This window comes from Pongo abelii, chromosome 7 (genome assembly GCF_028885655.2).
Source record: "Pongo abelii isolate AG06213 chromosome 7, NHGRI_mPonAbe1-v2.0_pri, whole genome shotgun sequence".
In the NCBI taxonomy this organism is placed as follows: domain Eukaryota; kingdom Metazoa; phylum Chordata; class Mammalia; order Primates; family Hominidae; genus Pongo; species Pongo abelii.
Window position 1 is genome coordinate 102,417,519 of NC_071992.2, and position 27,144 is coordinate 102,444,662.

General features: G+C 38.2%; 1 protein-coding gene and 2 pseudogenes across 1 annotated transcript in view; all 3 read right to left on the minus strand.

The window, feature by feature from the left end:
* Nucleotides 1-27,144, minus strand: part of CNGB3 (cyclic nucleotide gated channel subunit beta 3) — a 164,989-nt gene that overhangs the window by 60,572 nt on the left and 77,273 nt on the right. Inside the window, exons 6-10 of the mRNA XM_002819245.5 lie at nucleotides 26,170-26,378; nucleotides 13,255-13,305; nucleotides 6,983-7,069; nucleotides 3,848-3,912; nucleotides 2,984-3,106 (exon numbers count right to left, since the gene is read on the minus strand). Of these exons, the coding sequence (XP_002819291.3) occupies nucleotides 2,984-3,106; nucleotides 3,848-3,912; nucleotides 6,983-7,069; nucleotides 13,255-13,305; nucleotides 26,170-26,378 (535 nt within the window). The remainder of the gene's footprint in view (nucleotides 1-2,983; nucleotides 3,107-3,847; nucleotides 3,913-6,982; nucleotides 7,070-13,254; nucleotides 13,306-26,169; nucleotides 26,379-27,144) is intronic.
* Nucleotides 16,630-19,556, minus strand: LOC100433648 (golgin subfamily A member 2-like; annotated as a pseudogene).
* LOC100434023 (ubiquitin-conjugating enzyme E2 Q2-like) lies at nucleotides 19,679-25,084 on the minus strand (annotated as a pseudogene).

Here is a 27,144-nt window from a genome sequence, read left to right on the forward strand (position 1 = left end):
ATTTTGACTAATGTTAATTGACAATCTCTATTAGCATGTGATTTAGTTCACATTAATTTACTGCACATATTTGTCAGAGGTGTTCGAACCAGAGTGACTCCCTCTTGAAAAGGGGCTGGGTAAAATAAGGCTGCGACCTACTGGGCTGCCTTCCAAGGAGGTTATGCGTCCTAAGTCACAGGATGAAATAGGAGGTTGGCACAAGATACAGGTAACAGAGAGCTTGCTGATATATTAGGTTTCAGTAAAGAAGCTGACCCAAATCCACCACAACCAAGATGGCAATGAAAGTGAACTCTTGTCATCCTCATTGCTCATTATATGCTAATTATAATTCATTAGCATGCTAAAAGGCACTCCCACTAGCACCATGACAGTTTACAAATGCCATGGCAATGTCCAGAAGTTACCCTATATAGTCTAAAAAGGGGAGGAACCCTCAATTCTGGGAATTGCCCACCCCTTTCCCTGAAAACTCATGAATAATCCACTTCTTGTTTAGCATATAATCAAGAAATAATTATAGGTATTCTTAGTCAAGCAGTCCATGCCACTGCTCTGCCTATGCAGTAGCTATTTTTTTTATTTCTTACTTTCTTAATAAATTTGCTTTCACTTTATTCCATGGACTTGCCCCAAATTCTTTCTTGCACAAGGTCCAAGAACCCTCTCTTGGGGTCTGGATCAGGACCCCTTTCTGGTAACATACTGATCTATTTTAAATCGTTCTTACCATCTTATGTTGTGTCTTCTATTGTCCTGCCTTTCCTGTACTTCTCCCCAAAACTGCCACTCCTTATCTTTGTGTCTTTTTTTGGATTGGTTTGCTTTTTAAATTTCCTTATTCATTTTTTTCCCCTTACTAATTTAGAAGTTATTCTCTCTCTTTCTGTTCTTTAGTGGTTACTCACACTGATTTCCTACTGTACTCCAGGTTTGGTACATACATTTGTGTTTTAGCCTTTGGAGATACTTCTTACTTTCTAGGGAACTCAGCAATCACTGAAAACTGTTGTAATTGTATTCATCTAGAAACTTATAACAAATAATTATAATAAATAACTTAACAAAATTACAACAGGTAATTTATCTTGTATTTTAGAGAGAGTATCTTGGCTACCTGGTCTATAATGTAGCTGGAATTAGAAATCCAAAACACTAGCACACTTGAAGTTTCTTATGGGCCGAAGCTGAGATTTCTTTCTTCTTGTTACAATGCAGATTTGGCCATTCCTTTCGTTTTTCCTTACTCCCCCTCTCTCTTCCTGCCTTTATATACCTAATATATTGTCTATTATTATATACTTAACACTGAGCTTGACACTGGGAACAAGACAGAGTCCCTAGAAACTCCACAGAGAGGCATCTAGGTGTAAAAGGAGAAATAGCTTCACTTTCTGGAAGGCATTCTGATGCAATCTTATATTGTTTTGCTAAGTTGAAAAAAACAGCTATCAGCCACAGTCATCTAATGATGTTGGCTTACATATTCACTTTGAGGGACTATTACTGTAGCTGGTATTTTAGTCAATTTTTATATAAATTAGTCATTTATATCAAAGTAAATAATTCACATTCTAAAGGGAATTATTTATTTAGTAAATTTTCTGGAAATAGAGTGTCTGTGTGTGTGTGTTTCCCAATCAGTGGTCCTTCTGACTTTAAATTCTTTAAAATTGGTTCTGGTTGTTATAATCCCTTATGCATATCCAACTCACTCTAGGTAGTGTGTAATTTTGTAAGTTATTTTTCCCTCTCTTTGCTCTATCCTATAATTGCTCTCCATTCCAAGGCTGCAGTGAGTTGCCCTTCAAAGTAATGCTGGGACCTGCTTTTTTTTCCAGTTTGGACATTGCCTTATTATATATTCAATGTCATTTCACTGGAGCAGAAAGTTAGTGAAGTCAACTTTATGCCAGGTCTTTGTATTTTACCAAAAGGAAATTTCACTATTAAATAACCCAGTTGCCATTTCTGAGTCCTGATTCTACTGTTCTAAATTTTTCAACTGATCTTTTTTTATTTCTGGGACACTTGCATACCTAATTGTCAAGTTTAATTTGTGATCCTCATTACTCTCTAAGTGTTTAATTGAGTTAGTGGTTATAGCTGACTCATAAGCCCATAAAACCCTTCACTGGTAAACTAATTAGCCACTGCACCTGCCCTTTAAATAATTAACATTGTTCATTACTAACAATCAGCATTGGAGTTATTAAAAGTTACCTTACTGCTCAGTTGTCTAAAGTAGCGGCTTTCAAACTTTTTTCATCATAATCCAGAGTGAAAAATGCATTTCACAGGCCAACTCAGGATACACACACACACACACACACACACACACACACTCCCCTACTATCAGACAGACTCTGATATTTTCTATTCTATTATTCTCTATCCTCTTTCACTTAAAAATGTACTGACTTACTAAAGAGGTTTTTCAGCTTAAAAAAATTTTTATTTGGACCAATTCATGGGGTACTCGTGCAATTTTGTTACATGTGTATAATGCATAGTGATCAAGTCAGGGTGTTTAGGGTGTTTATTACTCGAGTACAATACATGTTTTGAAACTATAATCACCCTGCTTCGTTGCAAACATTGAATATATTCTTACTGTATGTTTGTATCCTTTAATCCACTTTTCTTTATGCGCTCCTCTCCCCACCACTCACCCTTCCCAGTCTCTGTTATCTTTCCACTCTCTGTCTCTATGTGATCAAAATTTTTAGCTCCCACGTATATGTGAGAACATGTGATATTTATCGTTTTGGATCTGGCTTATTTCAGTAAGATAATGACCTTCAGTCCCATCCATTTTGGTGCAAATGACATGATTTTATCCTTTTTTATGGCCAGATTGTATTTACCAGCTATTGAATGGGTTATGACAGCTTCAAAAACACTGGCTCTCATAAATTCATACAATGAAACAGAATGTTAAAAATAATCAATAAATGTTTCTTTCAAAATCAGAACTTACTCATTTCCTTCCCCATCATACACCCATCTAGTAGTGCCAATTCCTTCATAGTTTGAAGCCCAGTAATAAACACAGGCATTAATGTGCAGAATAAACAGCAAGTATCCAGTTGTTCGAATAACTCTGTCAGACAGAAAAGATGTAAAGTAAGATTCATGTTGTTTCTGAAATACAGCCTATTTTAACATTTTCTTTTCCTTAAAGTCACCAGCGAACCCCTTGCTTTGGATTTGTGAACTGTTAACTCTCATTAGTACAGTACAAAGTGATGGTGCCATTGCATGTTTTCTGATGGCAATGTCTTGACTGGGATTGACAGAGTGTAAAAAAGAAAAAAAAGAAAACTTCCTCTCTTTTCACAGATGTTGTGAGTCAACTCCGTGAAAGACATGCCTCAAGGGTCACTTCAGTTTAAGTCCCATAAAATACACTATGCTAATTTAACTGGATATCTCTGAAAAGCTCATGAGACTATGCTACGATGAATGGCAACTAGAGGTTTTGGTGCAAGTAAAATTTAGAACAACAAACGAATGAAATTCAGATTAGGAATGAATTATCATGAGAAAGGCTTAAAGTTAACTTGCAAAAGAGTATGTTTTTCTGTACTTGTTTTGACAGAAGCAGATAATAAGTCCTATTTTCTTAGTCCAGTACTCTTCTAAAATCTGATATGATTTTCATACTTTTATTTCACTTAAAATATCCACATCTGTTCCAGAACATAGTCCTATATTTTATATAGCCAAAGCTGAAATTATATCCTTTTTTTGAAGAGGGAGGTCATATCCCTGCCAAATTCTGTCTAAAATGTTGTACCATTGCTTTTTCCCCTTTCCCCAAGTATAATGATTTATACTTTACCTGTAGATATATGCTTTGTCCATTATAGATTCTAGGTGATGATTAAATTCAAAAAATGAAGTGTACTATATAGAAAAGCAAAAGAAATCCAAAAGCATGTTAGTCTTAAATATATATATTTAAATAAACTGTATGAAATAGATTTTATTACTGAAAATAATTTTATTCATATGTCTTTTAAAAAAACTAAGATCCTGTTTAGTGGTATTTTCCTCTGGACAGTACATTTTATAGCATGGTATTACACTTCCAGAGCTTCTGGCTTTATTTTATTGCTACCCTCTAGTTATAGTCTTATTTTTAATGTTTGTTGAAAATGAAACTTAAAAAACATTGTTTTCCTTTTTGTTTTGAAAGCGTGTAGTAGAACTCTATTTCCCAACAATTAAAGTCACACTCTCCAAAAACATACAGAAAAGAGGAAAAGTGTAATGCATTAAAGTTATAAATAGATGTTGTCTTATTGCTCAACACTAGCATTATTTTTCAGTGAATTGCATTAAATGTGTATTTGCTTAAACAAAATTTAAAGTTCAGTAAGTATTAGCATTGGCTGTTCTTGACATTATTCAAAGATACAATGAGTTTATGTGCATCTAATACAAGCAGAGTTACTATTTCCCTCAAGGTTTTTTCTTGCTTACTTCTACTTTTATCTCAACTTTTTCTGCCTGCATGCACTCCTACTTCCTACTTCCTACTTCCTCTTTTATGTCTATAGGCAGTAAAGTATGGAATCCAGAGCCAAATGCTAGTTCTATCTCTACCACTTACTACTGTGTAACCGTGGAAAAGTCTCTTGCTATTTCCATGTCTTGGTTCTCTCATCTGTAAAATGAGGTCAATAAGAAAAGATGCCCCCCAAAAGGGTTGTGTACATACATGAGTTAATATATTTAATGTGCTTCAAATCATAGACTCTTATAGATAGAAGCGACCGCAGAGATTACTTAGATCAAAATTTTGCCCAACGTAGATATGACTGCAATAGAACATTTAGAATTAAAAATAGTATATGTAATAGTAATGACTATTTAACTAGAAATATACACAAATGATTTGTTTTTCCAGAGTTCCTAAGTAGAAAAAAACTTCTTAAACACTCAGATTATAATTTAAATGTGTGGTAATTTGTTACTTGTGCTCTTAATACAAGTTTGCACAAAGGCGTGATTTTAAATTTAGCTTAAGTGTTCACTAAAAATAAAATGTATATTCATTTGTTTTCTCATTTATAACTTGGAGACATATAGATGATAAATATTTATCCTAGGAAATTGTGCATTAAGATGACACCCTTATAAATAAGTTAAATGAATGGACTATGGGGCTTTGAAAAGAAGATTAATGTTGACTGTCACGATTTCCTATATTTAAACATCTAATGGATAGAGAGGGCTTTTGGACATTTTAGGGTTACAGAGATGTGGAATGAAGAGTTGGCATTTTGCAAGCTTTTATCATAATGCCAGATAAACTCCTAAATCTATAGAAACCTGAGAATTTCTGAAAATTGGTTATCTCCGAGCAGGTACCTTCTGAAATTTCCATGTGAGACTGAAAATTTGATAAGGGATGGCCTGACCACTAGATTGCTTGGAACATTATTGTGTTCCACCTCCATTTATTCTCACATTCCATGGTCAAACCAGAAGTCTCTAGAGTTGTCTCAGATGTTTGGAAACATGGGATAAAGAACCTCTGAAGTTTAAATATCAGAGCAGAGAAAAAAAATCCTTTCAGCCTGAGGCCTATCCAGTCAATCTGATTATAATAAAGAATTTGGAGTCAGATAAATATGATAGAGTTCAGACACTGCCCCTCATATGCAGTGTGTCTGGACAGATTTTTCCATCATGCTAATTCTCATTTTCCTCGACTCTAAAATGAAGTTGTTGGGAGGAATCAGTGAGGTAATGAATATAAAGTTTTAGCAAAGTATGTAGCCTCAAGTGTGTATTCAACAGACAGCTGCGACTATTATTGTCGTTGTTGTTGTCAGGATCCACTGGTATTACCAGGTTATGTTATCTTGTCTTCCCAAGATGCAAAATAGATAATTACCTAAAATTTATAAAGTCTTTTGTGATCCCTTTAAGAAGGTTGTTTTTGGAAATATATCATTGCTATTGTTAAAGATTTACATGAAATTTCAATTTCTGACTCTCCTCAAATTCTTTTTAGGTATCAAGTGAAGCTATGAATTATAAAGTATTTATGTCTTATAATCATTTTGAATAGGTAATACATTCACATAGTTCAAAAACAATATGAAATATATACCTCCAAAAGTCTCACGCTTACTCTTGCCCCTATCCGTCCTGATTTTCCTTCCTGCTTTCCCTTCCCATCTCAGGTAACCACTTTGATGAGTTTCTTTTTGTAGCTTTTCAGTGTTTATGTAAATACAGAAAAATTGAATATTTTTCCTTTTTGTTATACAGAAGGTAGTATTGTTCTATAAACTGTTCAATAACTAGCTTTTTTACTTAGCAATTTATCTTGAAGTTTTTTCCATATCAGTACATAAAAAGCTTCCTCTTCCTTGTTTTAAAGCTACAAAATGTTCTGCTATATAAATTATATAAATATATTTCAGTATATTTAACTAGTTCCCTCTTGAGAAACATTTGAGTCGTATTCAAGTATGTAAGTAAATGTGATGTGAAAGTATGTGCTCACATACTTGTGAAAGCATGTCTATGATGTAAAAGTATGTTTACATTTTTTTTAGAATTACAGAATTTAAGATTAGTAAGATAATTTAGGGTAATCTAACCTAACCCCTTAATTTTACATCCCATGTACCATGCATTCAGCAACTGAAAAAGGACAAATAGAAAAAAACAAAAAGTATAAAATACTCATTTGTAATTATAGCTAAATTTAGAAATACAAAGCATCCCTATTTTAGATTATACAAACATCTGTTATGAGATATGAAATAAAAACCAGGAGCAACTTTCACCAGTAGACTTTTTTCTTCATTCATTAAAAAAAATTATAGCATTGATGAGGGCAGAAAGATGGAGAAGAGTTTGGGAAAAATTAAGAATATTGTTAATTTTAAGATACTTTAAATTGTTTCAAGATTTCCATTATAAGGGAAAAGACAATTAAATATAGTTATCTTACCTTCAACATCCTATTTGCTCTTAATATTGGATTAAACCCAAAGAAGAGGTAGCAAATATCAAATGGTATTATTGATGCAACATCCAACTGTTGAAAGAACACATTTACAAATATGTTGTGTTTACATGCCTTTCTGGGAATGGATGGATTTACGTTGACGTCTGTGAAAGTTGACCAGTCACAATGCATTATTTGTTGTTTAATCCAAAACTGCTTTCAATTAACTATGCATGGGACTTTTTAAGGTGTATTAGCACCATGAAAACTATTTTGTAGCCTCCTTCCAACATATTTCATTTCCACCTCCAGGCATCTGATCTCTCCTTAGGCATTGCATTTACTGGGATTTTTATTGAGCTGTCACATATACAATGGGCATAGTTGCTAATGTTAAAATACTTTTTAATAGTGTTTTTAACATGGGGCTCTTGGACTAAAAATCAAGTCCATTCTTGATTTTATTTGAAAGCATTGTACTTTCATTGTAGTGATATATTTTTATGTTTCAGCCAATTCTCCTGTGTTCAGAGTTGATTATATTGTGGTTCATTTAGGCTCTTCAATGCTTTCTACTCTTGTCTACTTTGAACCATTTTGCTACCAATAAACTGCTTTAAAAGTATCTATCAGAACCTGTGCAGGCTGAGAGAGGAGAGCAAAGAAATCAATAATGTTTGCGATTAATCAGCAGCTCTGATGGGAGAAGGTATTGAAAATACTATTAGAGCTAAGAAATTTTCAAAACTTGTCATGTATTAAAATTATTTTGGCCTTCTGTTACCCTGGTCATTATGAAATGACAATGTCATGCTTCATACTTTGTTGATGGCAACAACAATAAGAAATTCTTTTATGTAAAATAATTATTCATTTTATTAAATTTTACATGGTCTTAATAGGGTATATGAAAAACTTTAAGACATTTTAAGACAATTAAGAGCAGTTAAGAACATATTGTAAGGCCACACATATAGAACAGAGAGCTGAGGAAGTCCTAGACAGAGGAATTCATCAAGAGAAGGAAATAAAGAGCTTTCACATCAAAAAAGAGGATATCAAAATATCACTGCTCACTGATGATATGATTGTATACCCAGAAAACCCAAAGACATCTCCAAAAGATTCCTAGATTTGATAAACAAATTCAATAAAGTCTCAGGTTATGAAATCAATGTACACAAATCAGTAGCACTGCTGTACACCAACACACATACAGAAATGACCAAGCTGAGAAGCAAATCAGGAACTTGATCCCTTTACAACAACTGTAAAACAACAACAATAACAAATCCCTAGGAATATACTTAACCAATGAGGTTAAAGATCTCTACAAAGAGAACTACAAAACACTGCTGAGAGAAATCATAGATGACACAAACAAATGGAAACACATCTCATGCTTATGGAGTGGAAGAATCAATACTGTAAAAATGACGATACTGCCAAAAGCAATCTACAGATTCAATGCAATTCCCATCAAAATACCAACTTTTTTTTTTTCACAGGATTAGAAAAAATAATTCTAAAATTCATATGGAACTGAAAAAGAGCCCTCACAGCCCAGGCAACCCTAAGCAAAAAGCACAAATCTGAAGGCATTACACTACCAGACTTATAGTTAGCAAAACAGCATGGTACTGGTATAAAAGTAGTACATAGACCAATGAAACAGAATAGAGAACCCAGAAATAAAGCCAGATACTTATAGCCAACTGGTATTGAACAAAGCATACAAAAACATAAACTGGGGAAAGGACATCTTGTTTAATAAACGGTGCTGGGAAAACTGGCAAGCCACATGTGGAAGAGTGAAACTAGATCCCTATCTCTCACTTTATACAGAAATCAACTCAAGATAAATCAAAGACTTAAATCTAAGACCTGAAACCATAAAAATTGTTGAAGATAACCTTGGAAAAACTCTTCTGGACATTGGCCTAGGCAAAGAATTTAAGACTAAAGCCCCAAAAGCAAATGCAACAAAAATAAAAATAAATAAATGGGGCCTGATTAAAAATGTTTCTTCATATAAAAAGAGATAATCATGAGAATAAACAGACAACTCACAGAATGGGAGGAAATATTTGCAAACTATGCATCTGACAAATGACTAGTATCCAGAATCTACAAGGAACTCAAACAAATCATCAGGAAAAAAACAAATAATCTCTTCAGAAAGTTGGCAAATACTATGAATAGACATTTTTCAAAGAAAGTTATACAAATGGCCAAAAAACAGGAAAAAACGCCCCTCCCCCCGCCCAAATTGCATCATATCATGAAACCTCATTGATTTTACAGTACAGGTATTGATCTTTGTAACAAGTTAAGAAGTGTACGGAAGAGTAATTAAAATAATGTATTTAAAATAAAAAAGCAGGCACACTGTTGACCTGTCTAGTGCTACTCTAAAACCTATAGTTTTTGGCTCAAATCATAACGATCTTTTTACTTGCTTTCTATTCAATTGCTCAACTCCCCTCTCAACTCCTCTATGATGACAGTCATTAGTCATTAGCCATTTTAATATTAACACATTGGCACAGATTTCTGTAGATCTACCATTTGATCCAGCAATCCCACTACTGGGTATCTACCCAAAGGAAAAGAGTCATTATATGAAAAACACACATGCATATATAGGTTTATTTCAGCCCAATTCATAATTGCAAAAAATATGGAACCAACTGATCTTTGTAACAAGATTTGTGCAGAACAGTAATTAAAATAATGTATTAAAAATAAAAAAGCAGACACATTGTTGACCTGTCTAGTGACCTGTCTAGTCATTAAGGAAATGCAAATTAAAACCACAATGAGATACCACCTTATTCCTGAAAGAATGGCCATGATTAAAAAGTCAAAAAACAATAGATGTTAGCATGGATGTGGTAAAAGGGGAGTGTGTATACACTGCTGGTGGGAATGTAAATTAGTAAAACTCCTATGGAAAACAGTACAGGCATTCCTTAAACGACTAAAAGTAGATCTACCATTCGATCCAGCAATCCCACTACTGGGTATCTACCCAAAGGAAAAGAAGTCATTATATGAAAAAGACACATGCACATATAGGTTTATTTCAGCCCAATTCATAACTGCAAAAATATGGAACTAACCTAAGTGGCCATTGAGCAATGAATGGATAAAGAAAATTTGGTATATGTACACCATGGAATAATATTTAGACATAAAAAGGAATCAATGTCTTTTGCAGCAACTTGGATGGAGCTGGAGGCCATTATTCTAAGTGAAATAATTCAGGAATGGAAAACCAAACACTGTATGTTCTCACTTATAAGTGGGAGCTAAGCTCTGAGTATGCAAAGGCATACAGAGTGATATAATGGACTTTGAAGACCAGAAGGGGGGTGTGTTTGGGGTGGGACAAAAAAACTGCATACTAGATACAATGTACACTACTCTGGTGATGGGTGCACTGAAATCTCATAATTAACCACTATATAATTCATCCATGTAACCAAAAACAACTTGTACCCCAAAAGCATAGAGTTGAGATAATTAATTGCCTAACAATTTCAAAGCCTGCTGATATTGAACAAGAATAGAACTTCTGGTTTGAGTTAACCAGATTAGCTATTATAAACAAATTACTTACTGAAAGTATTGGTTTAGAAATTGCATCATATCATCAAACTTCATTGATTTCACTATACAGGTATCGACCTTTGTAACAAGTTAGGTGCCCAGAACAGTAATTAAAATAATGTATTTAAAATAAAAAGCAGGCACACTGTTGACGTAGTGCTACCCTGAAACCTATAGTTTTTGGCTCAAATCATAATGATCTTTTTGCTTGCTTTCTATTCAATTGCTTAACTCTCCTCTCAACTTCTCTATGCAGTCATTAATCATTAGCCATTTTAATATTAACACATTGTCACAGATTTGTGTACACAGAGATAATTTATTTCTCATTGAACTGTAGAAAATTGAAGTATTGACCAACACTAAACCCTGTGCAAGACAATTTGCAAAGCATTTTGGGGTTGAAATAGGAGTAAGATATTGTTTCTATTCACAAGAAGTTAACAAGCTAATAGTGGAATGACCAAGTACAAAAATACAGTCATTTGTCACTTAACAACAGGAATATATTCTGATAAATGCATTGTTAGGTGATTTCATCATGTGAATATCATAGCATGTACTTACATAAACCTAGATGTATTGCCTACTACACACGTAAGTGGTATGGTATAGACATACAAGCCTAGGAGCATGTTACTACTGTACAGTATACTCTGTATATTACAGTATATCATTGTATGTTACCGTGCAGCGTGTTACTGTACTGAGTACTGTAGGGAATTGTAACACAATGGTAAATATCTTTGTATCTAAACATATCTAAACATGAAAAGATGTACAGTTAAAAATATGATATGAAAGATAAAAAATGGTACACCTGTATAGGATACTTACCATGAATGGTGCTTGCAGGACTGGAACTTGCTCTGGGTGAGTCAATGAGTGAGTAGTGAGTGACTGAAGACCTAGGACATTGCTGTACACTACTGTACACTTTATAAACACTGTAGAGTTAGGATACACTAAATTTATTTAACAATTTTTTCTTTAATAATAAAGTAACCCTAGCTCACTGTAACTATTTTACTTTAAAAGTTTTTGAATTTTAAAAAATTTTTTTACTCTTTTGTAATAACACTTAGCTTAAAACACTCATTGTACAGCTGTACAAAAGTATTTTCGTTATATATTTATTATATAAGCTTTTTTTCTATTTTAAAATGTTTTTATTTTCACTTTTAAGCTTTTTTGTTAAAAACTAGGACACAAGCACACAAATAGCCTAGGCTTACACAGGGTCAGGATCATCAATATCCCTGTCTTCCACATCCACATCTTGCCCCACTGGAAGGTCTTCAGGCTCCATAACATGGGTGGAGCTGTCATCTCCTATAATAACAATGCCTTCTTCTGGAATACCTCCTGAAAGATTTGCCTGAGGCTGTTTTACAATTAACTTTAAAAAAATTCATAGGAGTACATTCTAAAATAACAATAAAGAGTACAGTATAGTAAATACATAAGCTAGTAACATAGTTGTTTATTGCCATTATCCCCGATATTATGTATCATACATATTTGTATGTACTATACTTTTATATGACTGGAAGCCCAGTAGGTTTGTTTACACCAGCATCACTGCAAACAGGTGAATAACACATTGCACTGTAATGTTATGATGGCTGTGATGTCACTAGGCAATAGGAATTTTTCGGCTCCCTTATAATCTTATGGGACCATCACCATATATGTGGTCTGTCATTGACCAAAATGTCATTAGGCTAACACAAATTAAATATATAAATTAATTTAGCTAATATAAATTTAGCTAAATATAAATTAATTTAGCTAAATATAATTTAGCTAAATATAAATTAATTTAGCCCTCATTCAAACTCAGGAAAATAAGAGTTTGGAATAAGCTTATGGCATTACAAAAGTATTTATCCTCTTTGTAGAATTCATCAAAGCAGCATAGAGACCTTTCATGAATATGCCTATGTGACAATATTTAATAAAGAAAATTAGTTGGAGATTAAAAAAAAACAATTGAAAGGGATGTTAATCATTGTAGATTTCCAACAGGGATAGTTTGAGACCTAAACGCAGATTCGTATTTTTAAACAAACTCTGAGGCCACTAAAGAATTGTCTTTGAAGTGAGAGGCTAGAGTTCACTCCAATTGGGTAAACCTAAATAACCCCTGACCTCTGCCTATTTCTCAGAGAACAAAGTACTTAGAAAATAATTATGGGCAATAAAACGTATGTTTTAGGAAAGGAAGGTTCCATGTTATCTAAACAATTGCTTCTCTTCTATTAATAATTTTTATTTTGAATATATGAGAACAAGAATGAAGCAGGAGTAGAAACAATTTTGCAAACCTTTACAACATCATGCTACATGAATTGGGGGCTAGAATTTTGTAGACAAGACAAAGTATACAACCCATATTCCTTTACTGATGTGTAAATTAGAATTCAAATGTGGGCACTAACTTATTTTGGTCTGCTTAATAAAGGCTTATATGTTGAATTACCCACTTTGCACATACAAGGAAATATATCAGGTAATTATTGAGAGGCAGAAACTTCAGGCTTATCTTTGTCTAATAAAACTTCGTACGTATAAACTTTGTTTATAGAAATCTATAGATGGGATTTAAAGTCAAAATGGTAATAGATCATGTGAGCAACTTTGAAATTGTTTGAGTCACCTACCTGAAATTTTGTAGAAGTCCTGTAGTGTTTCCTTAGCTCATTTGAATCCACCTGAAACATATTTGTATTTTCATTAATTTTAGCCAATTTCATCAATTATTTTTTTCTCACTTTTAAATTTATAACTATTTCTCTTGGCTGGTTCTTTCCAATTTCAGCCAATAAATATGCTCCATATTCCCAAGTATTAAAACAAAAAATGTTTGGCTTTAGTTTTCTTCTTATTATTGTCCTATTGTTTGCCACAATCAAGCTTCTCAAGAGAGTTGCCTACCTGCTTTACTCTATATGCGTCCCTCATATTTATCCTTAACTCATGGCAATTTGGTAGCAATTTGGCTTCTTCCCGCTTCTCTCATTTCATCAAGGCTAACAGTGCAAAGGTCACCAATGACCTCCTAATGATCACACCCAGGATATCCTTTATGGCACTTAGCATCCTGTTATGGCATTCATCATAATTTGAAATGACACATATATTGCTTGGCTCATTTATTTAAAATTAGTCTACTCCATTAAATGGTAATCTATCTGAGGACAGGTTTGATTTTGTTTAGCAACCATATTTAACTACTGCCTAGAATATACTGAAAGCCCAATAAATATTTATTAACTGAATGAATAAAGAAATGGAGAGATGAATAAAACCTCTGAAGCATTCGAAATTTTTTGTGGACAATTTTTTTCCATGAAATTTTTCTTTCCAAAGAATCTGTAATCCCACTCTTAGTTTACTTTATATCTTCATTTCCTGCTTTTCAGTGTTCTTCTTGGATTCTTGGGCTAGTCACTTAAAAGTCAACATTCCCCAGGATTTAGCTCTCTTCTCTTTTCTCTTCATACTTGCTTCTTGGGAAATCTCACCCACGTTTATAGTTTCAGAGATTACCGTGCGTGTTGATGCTACCAAATCTCTACTTCCACCTAATATCACTTTCTTGAGCTGTTGATGGGTAAGCAACTGCACATTGTCCTCTTCACTTAGCAGATCCACTGCACCAAACCTGAATTCATCATCATTCTTCATTCCCCTTGAGCCAAACTGCTGCTCCTAATGCTTCCGAGTATCCTATGAGCAATCTCATCTACACTGCTTAGTGGTCCTACACTGCGCAGTCTCCCTCAGCCCTCATACAACCAATAGCCAAGTTCTACTCATTCTTCCTAAAATTTTCTCATGTCCATTCTCTGCTTTCTGGCACTGCTGTCTCTGCCTTTAGTCTTGTTCCCCTTGATCCATTCTAGAGTGGCAGTCAGATGATCTCTAAATCAGATTACTTAAAATCCTCGTTTATGTCAAATCCTGCAACTCCACATGATTTAAAGGAAAAAAATGCAAGCACCTTTTCAGGGTATACAAAGCTCTACTTTCTGTTTCCCACTCCCTTCCCGGAGCATCCCAGAAACAGAACCCACTCCGTTCAGCAGTTCCTCAAATGCATCAGAGTGATGGCTTTGCCCATGCTGTCCCAGAGCTCAGAACATGTTTTTCCTTTTTTCTTGTGGAGGAAAAAGGTGCAGGTAACTCCAACTCATCCATCAAGATTTGGACTAAGGGCCTTCTCTGTCAGACGGTTTTCTCTAAGCCTTATAGCACCCTGGGCATGTGTTTTCATGACTCACAACATAAAATCCCACCATTTTTCTTTTGTCAGTCTGTCCTAGACATTCTGAACTATGTAAGAGAGTAGGGTCCAATCTTTGTCTTCTATTTCCTCAGTTCCTAACACAGTGTCTAACACATAGTAGGTGTTCAATAAATGTGTGACGAGTGATAGATGACTAGAAAGGCATTTGTTAATATTCAGACCTAAAAGAATTAATGTGAATATTGGACTTACATGTTTCACTTGTATGTAGTAAGGGATTTTCTAAGGGCTCTTAATTAGTTGACCAAAGCATTATAACTTGGGACACATGGAAGTAGCATCTTCTAACAATTATCATTCAGGCTGTCTGGAAGTTTTAAATTGCTGCTTGAGCAATGTTAAAGATTGGTTAGTCAACTCCCTGGTTACTCCCCACACTACTGACTTTTTTGGCTATAATTTTTACTCATATACAGATACTAAATTTTACAGAAGTATATTAGAAAATACACGACATGCGTATTTAATGATTTTTACTGTGAAACAAAATGGCTTACTGAGCCAGAGTAGACATAGATACAGGTTCAAATAAATAGCCTTATAAATCATGTGCCACAAGAGTAAAATCAGTCACTTCTCTCAAAGTTTATATGGGACAGCCAGATAGATATCAAGTGCTAGCCAGTTAAGTTCAAACACTACCTCCACCCTGCACTCAGGGAGAATGTTCTTAGCACATTTGTCTGTTTACTTTCAAGGTTGTCTATGATTCTATGATTGAATAAATGTAAATGCAAGTAAAACTTGCTAGATTAAATGAAATGCCATATAGTGATTTTAAAATCTATCTTCTTTACAGCAGTAAATAAACTTGGCATCATTAGCCTTACGAGGATCAGCATGCTTACCGGTAACAATTAGGTACTTATTTTTAAAATGTCACCCCACTTAATTCTCTCTCCCTCTTTTAAGCCTCATGATTGTGCCAGCGACATTTCTTCAGGGGAGGCTTACTTTAGGAAGGATATGCTAATTGCACCTAAATCCTTTTCCAACAGATAGCTTTCGAAGAAGATCTACTCAGGTGTTAGTATATTTACTTAGTATTCACCTCTTCTTTCCGCCCCCTACTCCACCCACAATGGCTAAATCAATTTATTCCAAAATAAAAAGCAAAATAAACAGAAGTTGCATCACCAGGGCGCCATGACCCCATCCTTGCCTCCTTTCTCTGTCCCGTGCTATCAATAAAGAAGTTTCCTAGCCCCAAATAATTACTAGAACCTCCTCCCCATGTACCAGCTTCAACCTCCTCTATGTATGATACGGGGGGTGGCCCTACCCTGGAATACACAAAATGTTACACAGATAGAATATGTACACTGGGGAAGGGGAGCCACCCCCACCAGCCTGTTCTCTTGCCTGGTCTACATTTAGCCCCATTGTCCTGCCTCAGCTGCCTCTCTGAGTAAGAAGATGGGAGCCCCTGTGAGGGAAACGTTGCTTTAGTGAGTCAGGCCATCAGGGAGGCCACCAGGCCTCCTCCAAATAAATCAACTCTATGAGCCTCTGGCTCTTAAATAACAACAATAATCATCCAGAAATTAAGGACTCAGCCCTGGCCAAGGTGGCAAAAGGTCTGCACTTGTTTGTCTCCCCCCATCACACAGGGGTCTTACCTTGCTCCTCTAAGGATAACGGGGTGACTGGGAAGGGGTGGTAAGGACCTGGTGGGGATGGAGCCTCTGGCCCCACTTCTCCAAGCTTTGCTGACAGTGGCCGGCTTTTAGATGACGGTGATCTTCACCTCATTTCTTGTCAGCATGATAGAAAAATGGAATGCAGGGGTTGCTGCCCAAGCCTTGGTGCTCCTGGGGATTTTGCATCTCAGGAAGCAGTTGCATAATCTGCTGTGCAGTGGGATTTTCATGGGGAGAACCCTCCCTGGCCTCTTCTTGTGCAGGCTCCATGCTGTGGGCGAGGTTCATTTTTCAAAGATCACCCTGTTTGTTGGCAGCCCCAAGCTCCCGTGGGAGCTGGGGCACCTGGAGTGGGCTCATCAGTAGGGTTCTGGGCAGCTGCCAGGAATTTGCCATGCCACTTGTTGTGGTTGCCCACAAGCTGCAACACCAGCTCCTGCAGCTCCAGCAGCTCCAGCAGCTCCAGCAGCTTCACCTTCATCTCCTCCTTGTCCTGGGCCAGGCTGCTGATGTATTCCTTCTGGCGCCACATCTTCAGCACTGCCCTCTAGCTCTGGTACAGTGTGATGTACTTTCCTATGGGAGGACAGGGTTCAGATGCTGGGACCCCTCTGACCACCGTGCAGCTCCCCCTGCCATGCCCTGGCCTCCCACTCACTGATGATGTCTGTCTCTCCAGACAGCTGGATGCAGCGACGTTCCAGTTTTTCCATCTGCTCCTTCAGGTCCACCTTCTCCTGCATGAGCTCCATAAAGTGGCTCTGCAGCTTCTCCATGGCCCCCTGCAGGGCCCGGTGGGCCTCCCCACACGCAGAATCGCCTCCAGTCCCTGGGACTAGGGCTGCTGCCTCTGGCTTCTCCTGGACTGAGGCCACCAAGTGAGCCAGACACTGACAGCTCACCCTTTGCTCCTTCAGCTGCCCACGTGGCCATGCCTGCTCCTCCTCGGCACTGGCCACAGCTGAGTTTAAAAATGCCACCATGGCCTCCCGACTCTCCAGTTGCTCTGGGATGCTTGGCATGAGCGGAAGCGCCTCCTCCTCACTGTCCAGTCCATCTCCTTCCCTGCGGAGAGCCATGAGGGTCAGCTGGGCCTGTAGCTGCTACTTCTGCTGGCTGGTAGCTTCCAGGTGCTCCTGGGTCTCCTGCAACTCTTGGCAGGCCATCTTGGCCACCACTTTGCCCTGAGCTTCCTCCCGCTGCAGCTGGTCTATGAGCTGGGTCTGCAGCAGTAACTGCTTGTGGACCTCCTTCTCATAGGGCACCTGCTGATAGGTGGCCACGTACTGCTGCAGGTGACCCAGGTACTGATCTCACTACTGCTGTAGACTCTGAGCCTCTTGGCTCTTCAGCTCTACCATCTCCTTCAGCTCGCCCAGCTTCTCACCCAGCTCCTTCTTGATGTGCTGCTCCGACTGTGGTGTGCTGGTGATCTCCATGTTCCCATTGTTCAGCTTCATGAAGCCAGTCTGCAGCTCGGCCAGCTGCTCCTTGAGCTCGCTGTTCTGGGAGACTGCATGCTGATGGTGGTGAGGTCATTCTGCGTGGTCTCCAGGGTTTGCCTGTGCACCTCCGCCTGCTCCTCCAAGAGCTCAGCCTTCTGCTCTAGCTCCAGCAGCCTCTCCTCCTGCTCTTGGTTGAGGTGACTCAAGCCCTCATTGTCTTGCACCTGGGCTTGGAGCTGTCCTGCCAGATGCTCCAGCTCCTTCCACAGGTGCTCAGCCTCCACTTGTAGCTGCTGCTCCACCTCAGAGGGCCCTGCTGGGGGCTCCAGGAGCAGGGGTTCAGCGATCTGTTTCCTCAGTTTTACCAAGCTCATCTCCAGCTCCTGTACCAGAGTCATGCTGTGCTCCTTCTCCTCCCTCAATGTGTGCACCTGCTCTGACATCGGCTGCATTCTCTGCTACCACATGGTGCTCCCTCCTTTCAGATTTTCAGTATATTGATCTTTATCCATCTGTAGCTGTTTCAGTGACTCCATAACCTGCCCCAGGTGTGCTTCCAGCTGTGCCTGCTCCTCCATGGCCTGCTGTAACTGCTGGTTAGCATCAGGGGGTTCACACTGGCTTGAGGACTATTGAAGCAGGAGCTTGGTCCTCTCCAGCTTCTTTTGCAGATCCTCCAAGTTGAGCTGGATCCCTGACTTCTCCATCACTAGGACTCAAATTTCTCTTCTGAGTTCTGCTGCTTCAGATCCTCATATAACTCCAGCCTGAGGGCATCTCACTCTTTGGTTAACTCTTTGTTGTACTTGTCTGTCTTCTTCTGCTGTGTAGAGACAGCAGAGAGAGCCCACTCCAACTCTCCCACACACTGCCAGGAATACTGCAGGCGGCTGGCCAGATCCTTTGACTCTCCTTCAAACTGCCCGGCAGCACGCTGAGTATAATACAGGGCTGTCCATAACTCTGCCTTCTCGGACATGAGGATCCCTATGGTCTGAATTTGAACCTGTAACTACTCCCTTTGGCTCCCTGCTTTCAGTTGCTTGCTTTCTTTTCTTCTTCCAGTTGATCCAGAATTTCTTGGTTCTGTTGTTTCCCCAGATCCTTCAGGTTAGCAGATGATGCAGAGCTCTCCCCATTGACAAAGGATGTAGACTCAGAGGCAAGACTATTGAGCTGTTGGAGAGTTGTCTTGGGCTCTTTGTCAATGAGAAAGTCTTGGTTTCATCCATGAGATTGGGACCAATGTCAGCATCATGATTCTGAGGTGCCGCCATGCTAGTGAGACTGGCACCAGGGGAAGAGACACCACCAGCTAACATGGTGTCATGAGCAGACAGTTGTAGGGGAGAAGCATGGTCTTTGCACGTATCCTCAGGTGAATGGCAACCACCAGAAGTGGTTGTCTCAGGGTTGCTGCCATTTTTTATTTTCTCCTTTTTTGCTCTTGTACATACACCAGGGTTGTTTCTATGCTGATATTCTCTCAATGTTTTCTTGGCCACAGCTAATTTGCTCTGTAGGGTTTCTTCTGACATCACACAGCAGGGTGGGAGGTGGGGTTGGGGCCATATCAGCACAATCCTGGCAACCACTGCTAAACACATCCAGTCATCTACCAGGCAGATGTGCAACTGAGCCAGAGGAGAGTTAACCAGGGCCACACTAGAATGCAGAATAGGGTGTGGCCTCAATTGGTTGATAAGAAAGATGAAAGGGAAAGGAAGCATGGCCAGGTGGCAGCATGTCCAGAGGGACCATTTTTCTCATGCATCTGTACAATGGAATTATAGGATTGTTGGGCTCTTGCTAGATTATATTGATTCTTATTTGCTGCAAACTGCACTCTGGCTTTGCCTCTGACTAAGATGACATTTATTTGCATGATGACCAATTCTTTTGTGTAGGCACAGCTACAGCCCTGTTTTGTGAGTTCCATACACAGTGCTCCCCCACCCAATACATACCCTTCTGAAAGAACAGGTAACACCACTTGAAGAAATGGAGGATAAAATGGAAAATTATCCTGCTACCCTCCAAAGTCTGTGAATCCCAATACTAATAACTTGGCAATTCAGTTTAAGGTCCTCTTCATGAGGCCAGTTATCTCAAGGCAATAACATTCTTCCCAGGCCTCTTAAGAAATACTCCTTTACCCTAGAAAAGGCCCTTCTTTCTGGTGTCAGGAGCCATGGTCCAGAAACACAAATCCAATAGAATTTCAGCCATTTACCTCTCAGATTGCCCCCTCCCTGAAGTTCTACTTTCCTGGGTTTTTTGTGTTTTGTGTTTTGTTTTTGGCCTTGGTTCTTCATTCTTTCCCCCATATGAGTCAGTAAAAATGTAGCCATTAGCAACTTCAGTCAATATATAACAGATTCATACTTTAGGATGACAACCCAGTTGACAACCACAACAGTTTCTTAAAAGATATGTTAAACAAAATATATTCTATGCTTTCTTTTTCTTTTATGATCTGAAGATCATTGTGCAAAAGACGATCAGGGTTGACCTTCTGCATTTAACATGCCAGTCGTGTACTGTCATTTATGAGTTCCACTGAATAAATCCTTTTCAAGCAATATTGCTCATGCTTTTGCCAGAAGATAAAAATCAAGTAAGAGTTAATTCTCTATCAGGAAGAGGACAAAAAAATTCCAGCAGACCTGTTTTATGTTTTATAACTCCGTGATCTGCATACGTCCCTGAGCTCTTTCGTAAGTCTATCTGAAGCTTGCACTGACCCAAACACCACATCACATTTAAATGGCCTTGACTTTGAGTCTTCCTAATTTTCTCTAATGTTGCCAAATTTTCTTTTTCAGTTCCTTCATCCTCCGACTTTTTCCCACTAATACGTTCTTCTTCCTTCATCTTACAGTGATTTAAGTATTTTACATCTCTAGCCATCTCTTCTTCCTCTTCTTCTGAAGTCACTTCTGTTTTCCCATTCTGACCCATGGGTAGTGGTTGATCTAGCATCTCAAACATCCAGGTGCTTAGGAAGGTTATATAATCTGCAGAGTTTGCATATCAACCACTTCAATTGCTGACGGAGGTAATTGTTGTTCTTAGTATCTTCTAGAAGTTCCAGAACTGATGTCAGATTTGGGTCATCAGAGTCCACAAACCATATTGGTGAAAAAGATGGATAGGATTCTTGGAATCTCTAAGGCAGGAGAAGAGGCTCAACCCATCATGGAACAGTCCTGGCCTCCGTGGTGTCTTGTCCACGGGAGATTCGGCAATGTGTAAATATTCAGGAGGCTGGCCTAGGTGCAGGGCTGCGCGGGCGCGCTGCTGTCCCGTCCCGCCGCCGCCAACTCAGTCCGCAAGGCTGAGCATGGGGCACCACTATAGCTCTTTGTGAGCCTGCGCCAAGCCCCACACTGCGACCCGTATTCACTCCTTCTGATAAACAATTCATAGAAACTTCATAATTTTACACAGGACAGATGGAAGAAGTATTTAAAAACAATATTACCTGAAACAATTATAATGCAGATTAAATGATTATTCAAGGAAATAAAATCCTTAAACTGAGATTATCATTCATTCACTCCTTCAAACATTTCTTGAGTATACTCTAAGTTCCTAGGATAGATAAATAAGTGAATTGAATACTGTCCCTACTCTCAAGAAACTTATCCTCAGGTAAGAAAGAGAGATACATAGACAAATAGGAGACAAGAGGGAAAAGTGAAGGGTGTGGACATCCATTCACTTAATTCATTTAACAATCAATTGTGTATTTTCTATATGCCAGACCCTGAGCTAGGTATCTTATTCAATCTTCATAATAGGTTTATGAGGTGGGTACTGAGATAGCCAGGTGGGAGGGGGTTGCTGGAGAAACTCCAACCAGCCTGCCCACTGAGGTGGAGCCTTGGAAAGTTTGCTACATTTGCAGTAGGGAGGAGCCTGGCCCCTCCTCTTCCTGTATGGAACCTGGAATTCGAACGGTGGGCAGGAAGCACTCTAGCAGGGGGCTCTGACCTTGTGGAAGATCCCTGTTTCCCCCCTTTTTAAACCTTTTCACCCAATAAAACCCTGCTTCACTCACCCTTCAAACCGTCTCCAAGCCTAAATTTTCATGGCCATGGGATAGACAAGGACCCTGTCTTTAGCTGAACTAAGGAAAAGTCCTGTAACAGTATGACTATTCCCATTTTGGGGGATTGAAAAGATTGTATTCAATGAAAGGGTAAGTTTAGTCTCTTCAAGTTAATGCTATTAGCAAATTTCAGAAGTGAAATTTGACCCCGGACTGTTTGTTTCTACTACTTCATTATTAGCCTAATTGATATTTAATACTATTAAATAACAGAATTATGAGTAAAGTGCAGGAAACACAGAAAAGGGAGTGGTTTTCTTCAGACTGGTTTATAAAGAGCAATTGAAAGGATTAAGTACCAAAAGCAGTTGAGTATAAAGGAAGGCCTAATTGACATTGTAACTAGATGACACTGAGGATTTCTGTGAATTTTGTGATTGGTAGGTTTAGCAAAGGGTTGTGGATGTGAGTATCTCTTATCTAAATAATCTTCACTGTCATTTCCCAGTCAATTTCTGCTATCTATAAAGGAAATTACATACAAGAGACTTTTTGTTCAACTGCGTTTCAAAATTCTGTTATCTTTGTAGCACCACTTTCAGGAGAAAGATTTTATAAATAAATGCTGTGAAAAACTTGTAAGGCCTCCTGGTTTCTATTGTAGCTGTTAGCACCTCAACCTGTTGTCTGTTACTTGTTTGTTTTCCTTCAATGCCTTGGGGAATTAATATTTCCATCCTCCAGTTATGGTGCATTTATTTAATAAATAAAAAAAGTAGATGTATCTACCTAGCAACTGTAGGTATTTAATAAATGTTTCTTGAATGAATGAATGAATGATTCAGTAGTGTATACCAATCATAGCATAGATAGCTAAATATAGTGAGACCTTCAGATTGGGTACTCAATGTGCATAGTCTTCTTACCAAAATGTAATCAAGTTTCAAAGGCTGCAGCTACTTACTCTAAATTAAAGAAACAATTAAACTTCTTTTGAACAAACAAAGCAATTATTTCCTGCTCTATATTTGTAGCTTATGATAATGCATTTTAAATAGAACCTGTTGAGTGTGTTTTTCACTGGTTATTTTTCTTGGTTGTAACACTTCATTGTGTGCAAAGGCCTCTTAGAAAATTGAAAATAAAACTCTCCCTTTACTGATTTTGTCATTTTCCATTTGTCAAACATTGATTTCCTCCCCCCTTGTGAGTCTAATGGAGGTTGAAATTAGTGTTCCTTTTGTTGTTATTGTTCATTTCTTATTTGTGCACCATCATCGCCATTCATCAAGCTGCCAGGTTGCTCTGGGGATGGTGCTGGTGAGTTAACTAATGCTCTAAAGTCTGCACAAGGAATTTTTTGAATAGACTTTTGGCATAGCTTTGGCTTTTGCCTTTGGTATTTCTTTCTAGGAAAGATTTCAAATATAGAAAACACTTCCCAGAAAATGACAATTATTTTAAGGAAGAAAAAAAATATTCAAAACTATTCCTTTCAGCTTTTTGATAATTTAAGACCTTCTGAAGATTCAACAGACAATATTAAGAAGATTAAGCGACCTAACTATCTTCTTCAAAATTCTACATGGACCTAAGATGCCATATAGGCAGTCAGTCTGCTCTTCCTATTGTGACATTGGAGGACATGTTCTGTGCAGCCCTTGCTGAGCCTTGGGAGGAGGATGGCACATTGGCCACAATTGGAAAGGAAGCATCCTTCTTGTTAGCTGGGGAAGGGGATTGGGGTAGTGGTTATAAGACTTGGGTTTGTGCTTGTGAAAACACATTTTTCTGTTTCTTAGATTGATTGGATTGACAATAAACTTCCATCAACACTGAGAATAAATCCAGGAGAAGATAATTTCTCCTAAGGTTAAGAATGCTAATTTCTTAGGAAGGGCACTGCATTTGATCATGAGAAATAGGATGTGATGAATTTGGCAAGTAAAGAATAAAAAGATAAACCTGTAGATGCCATATTCATTAAAAAACAAAACACCAGTGGAAGTGTTCTATGTATATTTGCCCATATCTGTGAGGGGTGTGGCTACCTCTCTATGGTTTGTCTGTATTGATGGAGATATGGATGGCTCATTGCTCTTTCATTCTCTTACCACACTGAATAATAGTATATTTTGCAATGGTGGAAATCTTCTGTGCTGTCCACTAGACACGTGGTTGTTGAGTTCTGGAAATATGAACAATGTGGCTGAGAAACCTGAATTTTTAATGTTATTTAATTGTAACTAATTCAAATTTAAGTTTGAATGGACATATTTGCCTAGTGGTCACCATATTGGACAGCACGATGAATCTATATTGATTAAAATGGTCTTGACCATACAATGGCCAAAAAGCAAGTGAAAAAATGCTCCACATCACTAATCATCAGAGGAATGCAAATCAAAACCACAATGAGATACCATCTCATACAAGTCAGAATGGCTATTACTAAAAAGTCAAAAAACAGCTGATGCTGGCAAAGGCTGCAGAGAAAAGGGAGCACTTATAAACTGTTGGTAGGAGGGTAAATCAGTTCAGCCACTGTGGAAATCAACTTGGAGATTTCTCAAAAAACTTAAAACAGACCAACCATTTGACCCAGCAATCCCATTACTGGGTATATATCCAAAAGAAGACAAATCTTTCTAACAAAAAGACACATGCACCTGCATGTTCATTGCAGCATTATTTACAATAGCAAAGACATGAAATCATTCTAGGTACCCACTAATGGTGGACTGAATAAAGAGAATGTGGCACATACACACCATGGAACGAGATCATGTCGTTTGCAGGAACATGGATGCAGCCGGAGGCCCTTATCCTAAGCAAATTAACGCAGGAACAGAAAACCAAATACAGCATGTTTTCACTTATAAGTGAAACATTGGGTACTTATGGACATAAAGATCAGAACGATAGAAACTGGGGATGAGTAGAGGGAGGAGGAATGCAGGGAGGAAGTGGGGAAGGGTAGAAAACCTAATTATTGGGTACTATGTCCAGTACCTGGGTCAATCGTACCCCAAACCTCAGCATCACCCAAGATACCCAGGTAACAATTCTGTGTGTGTATCTCCCGAATATAAAATAAAAATTGGAAAAAAAAAAGGATCACGAAAGCTTTGCTTTCTATGTTAAGTTTTCCCAAAGTGTCCAGGCCGAAAACCCTGTGATTGATTTCTCTACTACATGCAGACACTTCACTCGGTTCCTACTACACAAAGATAAACAAGGCACAGTCCGTGTCCTAAAATATTACAGCCTAGTACTTTCTCACAACACCAGGCTGTCTCCTAAGAAGGTTGAGTAGGTTCTAATGAGTGAAATAATACCTATCTTAGTTTTAAAAGTATTGAGGTGAACGGTAGACTGTAATTTGATAAAAAACAACTGCTTCACAGACTGTTTGAGGCTTGATTACCAGAGGAATATATATTAAATGGTTTCTTCTTTTGGTATTGATAATTGATCCATTTAAAAAACATTATTTAGGTAAAATATGTGGATAGTTTCAACATTTCAGACTTGGCACTCTCTTTGTATGCTCAAGTATTGTCAAATTCTGAAACACTTGCTAACCTGAACCTGTGTGATTGTAGAGGCAAGGCCTGGGTTAGGATCCTGGCTCAGCTACTATCTAGCTTTGGGCTTTGAGCAAATAACCTCCCTCTCTAAACCTCAGTTTCCTCATTTGTAAATGGGGCTAATTACATCTTTTTCATAGTGTCATTGAAAGGATTAAGGGAGGTATTATAAATAAGTTAACTGGAACAATAATGCTAGCTGACATTTAATACTCATTCACTAGGCACCAGACACAGTCTAGGCACTTCACAGGCCTCAACTTATTTAATCTTACCATCAATATTATGATGGTGTTTTTGTTGTTTTCACTTTAAATATAAGGAAACTAAGGTACAGGGAGATGCATGTTCTCCAGCACATTGTGAACACTCAATGGCTGTTTTGTAATTATTTTCTTGTTATTATTGCTCATAACTTCTTGCAATTATCCATGCAGATAGCCAGTCAAACATTAAATAAAACTATGCTGTTATTTTTTGTAGCCCAATTAGATGTTATTCACGTTTCAGTTTCTGCCTTTCCCGAACCCCACTTACTATTATGTCTCCTCCTCTTACAAACTGGAGTCTGGGCTGGATAAATAGCGTATCATAAAGGTAGATGATATCGCATATGATGTCCGCAATAAGCCAGTAGTGTATGTTGTCCGCGGTTTGATATGGGAAGACGAGGCGCAGTGGTATAAACCAGCAGTTCCAGTTATAGGCAAGGGTGACAAGCAAGAGCCACAGGAGATAGAGTCGATCTGGAAAAACAGCAAGTGGTGGAATCCAAATGACATAGAACAAACACAGAAAGAATTCTGTTGCTTAGTTTGGGGAGGTTGGGGCACTACCCTCTAGAGAGCAATTTGCCGTACGAGGCTCTATTAAACATTCAACACCATTCTGCCTCTGGACTGTGAGGCTCCGGGCTTTACAAGAGATGTTAAATGATCTTATCACCTCTTCCGAAAGTGGACAGTTTCCTTCCAGTCTCCTTAAGAAGTGGCCCCTCTGAGTCTGTCCGCACAGGTAACTGTACTATTTGGATCAGGAAACGAGAATTTCAAGAAAAGTTGGAAGGACTTTGCACAGACATCACTGCAGCCACATATCTTTAGTTCCTCAGTAGATAAGTTGCAGGATTGATTGCCCAGGGTAGGTGGCAGAAAGGCCACATCCTGCCAGAAGGAGTATGGCACTGAATGGGAGGGCAGAGGGTCAGCCCATTAACACAGTCCATGTGCCTTCACACATAGCCCTTCTCTGCCTATGGGAGGCTGCAGGAAAGGATTTGTTCAATTAGAATAATCAACAATGTGAAGCCATGGAAGAAGACTGACACTTTATATTGATGTGTGAGTGTGTCAGTGCACATATTGCGGAGTGCTTTGGGCCTTCTTTTCAAAGGTAATTAGGGGCAGGAGAGGATCTGGACTGCCTTTTAAATATAGGCGGGAATATTGTATTTCTTGTCTTCACCAAAGATGGGCAAATGATCCTTTGCAGGTTATATAATTTAAATTCTGC